At 43.5% G+C, this 11,938-nt stretch overlaps 1 protein-coding gene across 4 annotated transcripts; it reads right to left on the minus strand.

Moving 5' to 3' along the window:
• Positions 1-1,267: 1,267 nt before the first annotated feature.
• On the minus strand, positions 1,268-9,195 carry ASB8 (ankyrin repeat and SOCS box containing 8). 4 transcript variants are annotated; one of them, XM_030322466.1, is made up of 4 exons: positions 9,047-9,194; positions 6,082-6,241; positions 4,518-4,622; positions 1,268-2,673 (listed from the first exon to the last, which is right to left on the minus strand). In XM_030322466.1, exons 2-4 carry the CDS (start codon positions 6,208-6,210, stop codon positions 2,041-2,043), a joined length of 867 nt encoding a protein of 288 aa, XP_030178326.1. In that variant the 5' UTR covers positions 6,211-6,241; positions 9,047-9,194; the 3' UTR covers positions 1,268-2,040. The 4 variants fall into 4 exon arrangements, with proteins under 4 accessions (XP_030178326.1, XP_030178325.1, XP_030178327.1 ...); XM_030322465.1 differs by having other exon boundaries at positions 6,082-6,245; XM_030322467.1 differs by lacking the exon at positions 4,518-4,622 and having other exon boundaries at positions 6,082-6,245; positions 9,047-9,195.
• Positions 9,196-11,938: the final 2,743 nt, after the last annotated feature.

Raw genomic sequence — 11,938 nt, forward strand, 5'->3', positions numbered from 1 at the left:
TCCCCTGTTATTCCTTCCTAGATGAAACGCAGACTCCATTTGTGGGGAGAATGCACATTTTGAAAGCCTGGGAAAGAGACCCCCACTCCTGGACCCGGTTTGGTGGGCTGGCTGAAATACTGCTTGAGAAAGCGGTCAGTTCTCATTCAGCTCCATTTGTTTTCTATTCCATAACAATAGCTTCTTCCTCATCAGCCAAGTAACCATGTAATGTAGTTGGTCTTCAGGAGCGAGACCGCAGATTTTACCCAAATTGGCAGGATGGCACCTGTTGATGCCAAGTTTAAGCTTAGCCTCCAATAACCAGATCCTGACTCTCAGCACAAGCGTACATACTCCTCCCAACCCAGTTTCCTCACTTGCCTGATGAAGCAGGAAGAGGTTCAAGGTTTTACCAGCCATGGAGGAATGATGATCTCTAATATGTCACTTTTGCTGGCTATCCAAAGTATTACCTTTACACCCTGAAAACAGTTCTGAACAGCAACTGAGAAGGCTTGTCAGGAGTCCAGACTTAAGGCAGCCAAATCCTCTTTGTGCAGTTCATTAAGGGGAAGAAAAATTAACAGTAAATATTAAGCCCTGGTATCACTGCATCCTCAAAACAGCTTATGAGGGAGGTGGTGACAGCCCATTTCAAAGTTACGGACAACGGGGCTCCGGGTGATTAAACAATGTGGAGAAAAGCAGGAACAGTAGAAACTGCCAAACTTGCTTTTAGAAGTGTTTATTTCTTTTTTAAGTGAGCAAAAAAACAAAAAAAACAAAAAAAACAAAAAAAAAAACAAAAAAAACCCACCAATGGCAAAAGGGCAAAAGCAGACATGTTTTTTCAAATTAGCTGTGTCAGCAGATTGCAGTCATTTTTATTTGTAGTTCCCGATCAACTTAAAAAAAGTTTTTCAAATTTGCATCTGGGTCATCCAAGATAATAACAACTTGATCTAGTTTAGGGACATGAAAAGGAAGAGTATCGTTGACTAAGTATGGTTCACTAAAACAGTTCTTTTTTGAGTAGGTGGGCCAGCTTGAAAGCAGCTCTTATAATGCTCTTCCCCCACTCGCTGGCCTCCCCCAATGTCTTGTATAGATCCGTAAAAATCAAAGTTGCCAAAACAACTGAAAGGAAAATAATTCTGAACCCTTAGTAGTGTGAATTCCCTAAAGGGAAATGAAGACGACCCATGGGAAAAGGCAGCCCAGCCCATCTCCTTCCCTGCTAGAGTAAACACCTTCATCTAAGGTGCAAGAGCACCTGCTAATAAGCCCATTGGAGCAAACTGGCATTCACCAAGAGAAAGAACTGCGTTAGAAAAGTTCTTAGGACTGCTCAGAACCTGCTACCTCTTATACTATGTGGAAAGCAGTAAGAAAATGTTAGTTCTGAAATAACACTGCTGAACTACTGGAACCCTCGGGCACACCCATGGAAAAGAGGCTAAGACCGCTGTTTCCTTTGATGGTGAGAGAGGGGGCCAGTCCCTTCTGAATGCTCCATGACGTGGCACTCTAGGAATATCATCCAGCCCAACTGTGAATCTGCACACCATTTGAGCTTTTAGTATCTTCACCTTTGGGCCACATTTGTTAGCTGGACTTTTCTTAGACTTCTTCACTGACCAGTTAAAATGTTTCTAGAGGGATTCTTCTGAAATGTTAATCATGTTCCCAAAGGAAAACTAAACACACACTCTTTAAATACTCTTCATCTTCCTAGAGAATTCAGTTGCATTGTTGACTTTTTCCCTAAAGGGGGGAGGGGGGTAGGGGGAGACCTCTTCGCTTGCAGGGTGCAATATAAAAAGCCGAGTAAGCAATAAAGAGAAAACAAAAGTGAGGGATTTTTTTGTTTGTTTGTTTGGTTGCTTGGTTTGGGGAGGGGAGGTGGTGTGGAGGTGACTGTTGTGACATGTTGCCTCTAAATATAAACCACACAACAGGAACAACTGCTTTTCCTGTTTTCCAAGACAAAGAGACAGTACCACAGGGAAAAATCTCACCCAGAGTTGCCTGCCTGATGGTGCAAACAACTTCTCCAGCCTATTCCACAAGTAAGAGGTATTCCTTCAGAGAGGCTGGCAGTGGAAGGCCCTTCACTGCATCTGGCAGATACTGGAGGCCCAAACTCCGGCGCACAGCATAGCGAGACAGTGTTTTTAGAGTCCCCGGGGCTGAGCACAGAACAGTCAGTTTTTCACACAGCTGCTGGTCTCTGGCCACTTCCCGTGGCATGGTGCCATTCTTCCTTAATTCAAAGTGTCCAACAGCTCTGTGGAGAAGCTCAAAGCAAGAGTCTTCTTTCTCTGTTCCAAGTCCCCTGACTAATAGAGCCACCAGGCGGGAGATGGGTGTCTGGCCTTTTAGGTTGATGACTCTGACTTCTGCTCCGTAATCAAGAAGGATGCTGACGCTCTCCAGATTTCCCTTCATGGCAGCCCAGCTGAGCGGGGTATCGTTGTTATAATCCAGGGCATTGACAGAAGCCCCACTCTCCAGGAGGGCCCGCACACACTCAGCATTGTTCTTAAAGGCTGCCCAGTGAAGTGGGGTATCTCGGTTGCCATCCAGCGCGTTGGGGTTTGCGCCATACTCCAAGAGGACCTCCACACAAGCCTCATCTTTCTCAGCTGCATAGTGGAGGGCTGTTCGGTTGTAACCATCCAGGGCATTCACCTGTAAAGACGGAGGAACTATATGACAGTAGCTAGACTACCGAGAGGAAGATGGGTGGGCAAAGAAGCTTGCATGTGTTTATCCACTACCCGTGCTCTGTCATGTTCTGAATATGAGAATCAACAAGCAATTCCCAGGGAGTCTTGGTGATCGAGACAGAGAGATGTCAGGAGCTTCGGAGCAAATAGGAAGAGAGCGGTCTCAAAACAACCAGCACTCTATTATGTGCACTGATCAGCTGGCCTGCATTATTTAGGGTTTTTCTGCTACATTCTTTACTATTCACTAGGATCTCTACCATGGGGTAAAGGGTAAAGAAAGAGAAGATGAAGTCTAAATCCTTGTAACTACTCTGGGAGATATTTATTGGAAAGTAGTTTCAACACATGAGCCAGAGTAAAGGTTTTGAATTATTTTACTTATCCCAACTCACTCTAACCTGTGGCTGATGGCAACCAGATTGAAAAATAATGAGGCCAAACTCCACCCATATAGCTTTGCCGCGTTCTTTAACCATACCGAGAAGCTCAAATTGTTAATCCGACCAGCCCCTTGCAAAACTATGCCGTGCAGTCATAAGAGAACCTCAATAAAGGCATGTGAAGAGAAGAGCACAACCTTGCAATACTGCAAAAGCAGCTGACTTGCTACAAATCAACATTCCCTATAATAAAGACTTCAAAACCCAAACTTAAGACTAACATATTATCTTCCCCCATAAAATGCAATAAAAATAAGCTGATATATTTAACTCAGTTCAACTTTCTATTTAGCTAAAAACTTTCCACGCCCCCGGGGATAGTTTTCATCACTGACATTAAATCACTGGCTTTCATTTCAGGGTCACTCACAAGAGTTATGTAACAGATAATGACAAGTAGAGAACAACATGGCTGGGTGGATGGTGCTGCGGGCTGGCCCCTTAGGCTTACTGACCAATATGTTTGGGGCCTGCACACCAGCTTCGCAGCATGTCTGATTCCAATTCGTGCCTCAACACGTGCAACTTCCAGATTGCTTACAAACAGTCAAAACTGCTTACTTATTTATCTACTTAACAAACACTTACTTAGCAATTACTACATGCCAGTGTACTAAACACTTCACAACCTTATGAAGAAGATACCATTGTCACCCCCGTTTTACGGATGGAGAAACCGAGGCAAAGAAAACTTAAGTAACTTGTTCAAAGTCCCACAGCTGGAAGTGATAGAGCTGGGATTCAAATCCATGAAGTCTGGCTCCAGAGTCTATTCTTTTAACCTTTCATTATACCATGCTGCTTCTTGCTGATGCCGATATAAATTAATCTAGGTTTCTTATCTTAAGATACGTCAGAAAGAAGACAGGAACAGGATACAATAAACAGAAAATAATTAGTGGGCAGAACTAGCACAAGTAGCCCAATCCTGAGGAATGGGTTACCTAATGACATCTATCCCCCAGAAACAGTGGTATTAGAAGTGCATGTCTGGTAGCAGGTGTCAAATGGTTTAGATTTAATCACTCCAGGGGCCTCGGTACTTAGAGCTCCTGGACAGTCAACAAGCCGTGAGAGCACTGAATGGAAATGCAAACAACTCCAGAAAGAAGGCTGAGAGAAAAAGGGGAGATAAAACTCCCTCTTCCTGGAGCCCGGGACAACTTAAGAAAGAAAGGCAAAGGATGAAATCCTTTGGATCACTACATATATATTTACCATTACGTTCTGCTTTGATATTGGCTATGCCAATGTTACCACGGGCTAGAAGGTGGGAAGGGACGGGAGAAGAGACAGAAATTTTAAGAAAACATGAAGCTCAAGTTGTAGTGGCTCATTAACGCGACAGTGTTAAAAACATTACCTCAGCTCCTTTTTCCAGGAGTAACTCCACACAGTCAGCATCTGACACCATGCAGGCGCAGTGCAGTGGCTTCAGTGTGCCATGGGTACAGTTCACATCTGCTCCCTACGGGCACAAGGAAACTTCAGTCAGTGTGCTCAGCTCTGGCTCACTGAGTGGGATGAGACTCAGAACTGAGTCCAGGTTGGAAGATGGCTCTAGCTCTGACTGTAGTGGAAACATACTACTAGTCCCGGTTTCTACTACATATTAAAATAATATAATGCTAATATCCAAACCTAGGGAACACACTGAAGACGAAAGAAAGAAGCTATCAATTCCCTAGATCAAGTTACTAAGTTTTTCCACAAGGTAACTTGCCAGATGGCCATCTAGGCATCACTGAGGACATAACCTTATGTGCAAAAGCAATGGGAAACTTCTCACCACTCAGGAAAGCTGGAAAACCCATCCACTTTCTACGGCCGCCATGCTCTACAAAAGTCCAGAAAGTGAGTCGGTCAGACTGAAACCAGCCAGGAGACCTGGCACCCTCTTTGTCATTCAACTGATGACCATCACTAATAGTAAGGTCATCTTAACGTTATCTTTTTGTTTATAAACATCTTCAAAGTAGCCTCTGAGTATGGGCATTCTCTGCCACCTAGCCTCCGGAGGTATGGCTCTTTCAAATGTGATGAAAGGAGATGGGGACCTCACAGTCAGACCAAAGTCGCCGAATGACTCAGCAGCAGAGCTAGAATTAGAACGTGACAAACTTCCTACTGCTGAATCCTCTGGTACCACTTTTGCTGAGAACAAGTTAACGCTGTAGGACTATTCCTTCTCAAAGCTGCACCACACAACCCCGAAGCAGCTACAGAGCTCCAGGCGGTAAATAAGGACTCCACTGTTGTTGAAAAGAAATGTACAAAAGCAACCATCTGGATGCATTTTCTAGTGATCAAAAAATTACCCTGTAACTTCTCTTCAGCAGGAATAATACTCAGGAGAAGATCTCAAAGACTGTCTAGGATACTAGTTGTATAACAATCGCTGAATGGCAGTGGTTAAAGATGTTAAGATGCTTTCTTAAGTCAAAAATTACCCTGCATTTAAAGGTTGACATTCCTTACAGAATTAAAAGTGGTAGCTGTTGTTAAGATAGACGGCAAGTGATATCTCTCTATGTGATTATTATAAACCACAAGGATTTGAAAACTGCTTCTGCTTTGCTCGTCTCCTTCCTCCCTTAGTAGAACACGTGTAGGAGACTTTGAGCTTGCTGGATCCCATATGCATCATATCCAGACAGAGATTTTACAAAGAACGTGAGACTAGGGTCATCCAGAACATATTTCCTGAAGAAAAATATCAGATGCACAAAGTGAAAGGGAGAAGGAAAGAGAAGCAAAACACAAGGAAAATGTATTTGCATCGTCAAGTTAATACATGTACGAGGACTGTAAAAACTCCTTGTCATGTTGCGCTGAGTCAATGCTGCAAATCTGTAATCTATCACGATTCCCCAGGAACCTTCCCGCTTCACCTCCCAAAGTACTCTCCATCAATACAGCAAACTCACCCCTCTGATGAGGTCCTCTACATTATCATGTGGGAAGGAACGAATGGCAGCGATTGTTCGGATTAAGCGCTCTGAGAGAGAGTATTTGCTCTGAATGCTCTGCATAATATACCACATACTGGAACTCATCAAGGCTCAGAGTATGTTCACATGCTCCAAACTGCCTGAAACAAAGAAGTTTTAGGCATATACAATATCACTGAGCATACCTGTCCCTGGGATTAGTTCTCAGGCCCTCCCAATAGTAAAAGTAGATTTCAAAGAGGTCAATGATGAATTAATATTTTTTCTTAATCACAGAGAAATAGATTATAATAGTCGTTCAGGAAGCTGGGTAAACCTGGATGAAAATGTTTTGACCCTCAGCACCTCAATTCTACTCTCTGAATAGTCTGGAACAAGATTTCCTCAAGAGGCCCCAAGACCCTTATGGAGCTCTGTGTAGCTTACAAACAAGACCAGGCAAGGAAGAAGATATTTTTTAAAGGCAGAAAATGCCACAAAACATTCTTTTCCTCCTCTGGACTTTGTGGTCTTTACGATCAGCATCACCTTTAGCTTACTTGTTACAGTTGGCCCTGCAGTATAGTTATGTTTATATTGTTTCTCGTCTAAATTGTAATCAATTAGAAGGCGAGGTCCCTGTCTTCTATATTATTGTCCATGTAAGGCCAGCCACAGAGGCTCACAAAAGTAGGTATTTAATAAATACCGGTTGATTGACTAAAGGCTAAGAAGTGATCAATACCTGTGAGAAGAGAGGGAAAAGGTTATGGAACAAATACATCTATGTTAACAATGGCAAGACATCTGTGAAACAGTTTAAAATGTCTTCAGCAAAGAAAAAAGTGGGAAATATTTGAAGTGGTATTCTAAAACAAAAAACTCAAAAGTATAATTAGTCATGTATATAAGAAAAAAAATCAAAGTTCACACCAACGACGTATGTTTGTAGCTACAGGAAAACAAGCAGATTTAAGAGTGCAAAATGAATTAAAAATTTTAATAATTGGCCATTCATGACAACTGAGAAATAGATTTGGGCAAATATATGTTCAAACCACAATATGACAGAGGGTTCTAGCATGGAAAAGAACATAATGCAATGTACTTAAATTTAACTGATAGAAGTTTTGGCTATATAAGAGCCATATACTAGTAGGGAAACATTTAAAATTACAACAAACAAGGTGGAACATTTCCATGAAAAGGCATATATCAAAAACTGTAGAGAAAATATACTATGCAGCATCAGCTCTCTAGGTGTAACTGCTTAGGAATAAGTGTTCCTATTAAACTATAAGCTCCTTGGGGGTAAATATAGTGTTATTTTCTTTTTTTTAAATTTTTTTAATGTTTGTTTATTTTTGAGAGAGAGAGAGAGAGAGCGAGAGAGAGAGCGAGCAAGCAGGGGAGGGGCAGAGAGAGGGAGATACAGAATCTGAAGCAAGCTCCAGGCTCTGAGCTGTCAGCACACAGCCCAACGTGAGGCTCGAACTGGTGCACTGCAAGATCATGACCTGAGCTAAGGTCGGACGCTCAACCGATTGAGCCACCCAGGTGCCCCAAATATAATAGCTCCTGGCACATGGCAGTTTCTCAATAAATATTTGTTGAGTTAATGTAAAAATTATTACTTTAGATCCTTAAAAAGTCAAGACTTGCATAATCAAAAATGTTATGTATATGACTTAGACTAAGGGGAAAAAACCTAAAATGACTTTGGTCATTTCAAATTATGTAAATTTTGCTTTTTGTAATGAAGTATGTCCTTATACTTGAATAGTTTCTATTTTACTATTTATCTGTTTAAACTGTATACAGTATTAATTAATAGAATGCAAGTTAAAATATTCAATTCATAGGTATCAATAATTCATATCAGGCATTCTTCTCCCCTACGTTATTATGAATGAATAAGCTTACATGTACACCTGTTTATATGTCTCTCTGAAACTTTCTAGGTAATTTAGACTTGACATAATTTTAATCTAACAGCCACTAAACTCAGAAACAAGGGTGTGTATCTTACACTTCTTTGTTGCAAGGCGAAAGGAGAAAAAAAGCTGCCGGTGCATTTGAACTAGAGATCCCAAGAAAGGGGGCAGAAGACAGAGCATCTAAAGTGGAAGGCTTAGACTGGACTTGCTCTGTTAACCGTTTCTGGGCAATGGATGATCTGAAGAAACTAAACCCTGCAATCATTTTCGAGGCGTTCTTGGGACTCTAGGCTAAGAACTCCTAAGTCAGGGTATGACCAGTGGTCTTCTGCTGCTGCATCGAAGTTCCCGGTAAAGAGTGAAACTTCGGGGCACATTGACGATATGCACTGTCGGGAAGGGTCAAGGCAATGTAAACTTGACCTATCTTCCGACAGCAGCCCGTGCGCGGTTTGACCCCAAGTGGCCCCTTTCCTCTGCTGGAACTAAGAGTCCTCTCTCCCACATTTTCTTTCACTTCGGATCCAAAGAAAACACCAAGAGGCATTCTACTGCGATGCTAGAAGCACAGTGGAAGAGAGGCGACATTCAACAGCTCTGGTGCTAGTGACGCCTCAGCTTCCGCCCGAGCTGAGAGACCCCTCAGCCTAGTCAGAGGCGCCCCAACCCCACCACACCTGCTGAGGGGGAGAGCTCGCGGCCGCTACGTGTTGCCGAGGCAAAGGGCCGAAGGGCAAGGACACGAAATGCGAGGACGTGTGGTGTCACTTTGCGCATGGGATCCGAAAAGATCTCAGCAACCCCGGCAGGTCTCCCGGAACGAGGGGTGAAAGAGGGTCGCGCAACCTACACCGGTGGAGCCCCGGAGGTTAACCACCTCCCTCCCTGATTTCCCCAAGGCCGGGAACCTGTCTCTGCCGCGAGGGCTAACGAAACCCGAGCGGGGAACGGAGGAGTTACTGGGCGTAGCGCCACGGGTTAGGGAACCTGGCTGCAGGCAGGCCCGCAGCGAGGGACGCACTCACCGAACCTCGGGGCAGAGCTGGGCGGTGAAAGCCGCTGTCAAGGTGTGACCCGGAAACAGAAGTTGGCGTCTCCAGCTGGCCTCTGTTTACAGGATGTGAAGAGCGATTGGGGCACCTGCGCACCGGCCAATGGCTGCAGGCGGGGGGCGCCTGCGCAGAGTCGTGAGGCAGCCTCCGTCCTACCCAGGCATAGTAAACGGATTATTTTCTTTCCCTGCCGGAGGGTTTGTGCGCCGGCGCAATGTAGCGCTGTCGGCCATTGCCCGGGGTCTTGGGTCCGCAGCTCTAGGCAAAAAGCTCACCGCCCCCGGCTATTGGGCCGAGTCTGTGGGGCCGCCCCTATGTGGACCAGGCCTGTAGTGGGTCCTTCCGTGCTTTCCGCTGCCTCCCACGGTCTCCAGCTGAGATCGGGCCTGGGCACCTCATTTCTAACCTTGCTACATTGGTTCGGTTGCTTAGGAGACTAAACTGTTAGTAAGAAGTGTCTTTGGAAAATAAAAGAGACTTCCATCATTATTCATAATAATGGAAACGTGTGCTTTCTGAAACCTCCTGGATAGTGTCCACCCTTCCTCAAAGGGAACTATACCGAAGATAAACAACCGCCTAAGAGGCGTCGCAGTCCAAATGTCGAAGACTGAAAACGATGTACCCGCTGACAGTAACCCTTCCCAGCCAGGGAGATGCTGCAGCGTCTCAGTGATGTCCTTCCCAAGCAAAAGCATAAACATTGGAAGCCAGCAGCACGTAGTGGTGCAGGTAGAGTGAAGCAGCCTGCACAGGCTGACTCTTAAGTGCTGTGATCTACCTGGCTGCCTGTTTAACCAAGAACAGCCCAACACCTACTCCCCAAAGCTTGTTCTAAGCAGCAGCATCAACCAGTTTGAGAATAAAGCAGGGCCCAGACAGTTCATGAACATCAATGAGGGCATGGTGAACTGGAGAATCTCACGCCTTGTCTGAGGAGTGAGCCTCCCTGCGGAATCTTTCCGGAAAGCAGGGAAAGATTTTTGCCATGCAGGAATGTGTCCCCCACCTTCTGCCACTCTGCTGTGGTGAGGTTGTTCAGTTTTTCCAAAGAAGCTGATACCCAGTTTTTTTAAAACAAGTGAATCCTCCAAGTTGCAAATATTGGCACCATTAAAAAAAAAAAAATCATTTTGAAAGCAGGCAACATTCAGCCTTGTAAACCACCAATTCTATACTCTAGATTAAAGAAAGGGCTGCTTTGGTCGGGATTAAAGGCTGCTTTGGTCATTGACAGCTCTATGGAAGAAGGGTTTAGGGGTAGCTCTCTGACTGGGAGGGGTTCTGGGGAGTTGACTTGAAGCTGTAGCTACCTATTAACTACATTGCTTTTAATTCATAGATTTACTTAGGAAAGCTTGAAGGAGGCTAGACCCCTCCCCCCTACCCTGCAAGCTGCTCTAAAGCATTTGATCAAATTCAGTGAATGGAAACAGTTTGATTCTGTGCCCATTGCTTCTAAACCAGAAATTTGTATTAGGGCTCTAGAGACTGTTAAATCTCCAAACACAAGGGCAAGAGATACCTGTGTTGGTGCTAATCACAAATGGGGAAGTTCATCCTGTGAACCTAAACCCTTCCTGGCCACTAGCAGGGAAGGTCATAGAAAAATCAAGCCACTACATGTGTTGTCAAACCTAACCTCGGTTCAATTAGTACCTCTCAAACTCCCATCCCTATGTCTAGAACTGTGTGACTCACATTAATACCCCAATGGTATATTCTCCCCCAAATCCCCTTGAATCCTACTTAGCTGGGGAATTAATGAGGTGAGAGTCAGATGTGTAATAAATTCCACTGCATCATGCAGTGGGCCCAGGTGTGCTAAGTCTCCCTGTGTCTAGATCCAGTAAAGTGATGCTCTGCTTGGCACCATCCATAGCTTTCTCTAAGTGGAGAATGAGCTTCAGACAACTGACCTATTGAGGGAATGGTGACTGCAGGCTGCTTTTGTTCAATGTCATATACTACCCAGGATGGTGGAGTACATCCTGTACCCAGAGTACAGAAGGTCTAGCTTTTGTCCTGGCTCTGAGACTGATAGTTATTTCATTCCATTTCATTGGGCAACTGTTTTCTCATTGTGAGAGCATTGGCTGAAATCATTTCTGAATATCCTTCCATTTCTATAATTCCAAATCTATTTAATTCCTAAGCAAAAGTTCCTGCTTCCAAAATTTTTTACTTTCATCAAACGAGTACAGTTTTATGACTATCATAATACTACTATATTAATGGGACCTTTGAAGTCTTAATTATAGGATGCCAAAGTCTACATAGTTTCCATTCCATTTTTGCTTCTTCTGTTGCCTCCTTTCTAAAGCAAGGTAAAGACAGTGCTGTTTCCAAGCTTCCAATTTTTAAATGTCATTGGTATTATATAATGTTCAAGCATACTGAAAAAACTGGAGAGAATAGTATGATGAACTCCTATCCATCATCTATATTTAACACAGTAACATTTTGCCAATTATTTTAAATCATTTTTTTCTTTGTTGTTTTGTTCAGCTTTAGGGTTTTTAGTTAAACTATTCAGATAATATCCACACTTCTCACAGTTTGGGGGGAAGTTTTGATTTGACATCCCATAAGTTTTCTAAAAATTGAACTATCTCATGTTTATCCATTTCTTCCTTGAAAAATATGAATTTTTCCCTGTGTTGTCTCATTTCTCAAAATTTCTTCATTGGTAAATTTTGAGGTGTATAAACTCTGCGAAACTCCCAACATCTTATAAATATAGAATTATTTGTCTCCCAGGGAGACTGGCATAGGCCATCTATGCAGATTATTTCATAATGTTTCTGAGAATCCACTGCACAACCAAAGGAAGTTTCAGGTCCATTCATTCATACATTTATCAAA

The sequence above is a fragment of the Lynx canadensis genome, chromosome B4 (genome assembly GCF_007474595.2).
Source record: "Lynx canadensis isolate LIC74 chromosome B4, mLynCan4.pri.v2, whole genome shotgun sequence".
NCBI classification, from domain to species: domain Eukaryota; kingdom Metazoa; phylum Chordata; class Mammalia; order Carnivora; family Felidae; genus Lynx; species Lynx canadensis.

Coding starts and splice junctions, on each gene's coding strand:
- ASB8 (XM_030322466.1), bottom strand. CDS start 6,210: ATGAGTTCCAGTATGTGGTATATTATGCAGAGCATTCAGAGCAAATAC. Junction 4,623..6,081: donor TAGAGGACCTCATCAGAGGG/GTGAGTTTGCTG, acceptor TTGTGCCCGTAG/GGAGCAGATGTGAACTGTAC. Junction 2,674..4,517: donor TCCTGGAAAAAGGAGCTGAG/GTAATGTTTTTA, acceptor CCGTCTTTACAG/GTGAATGCCCTGGATGGTTA.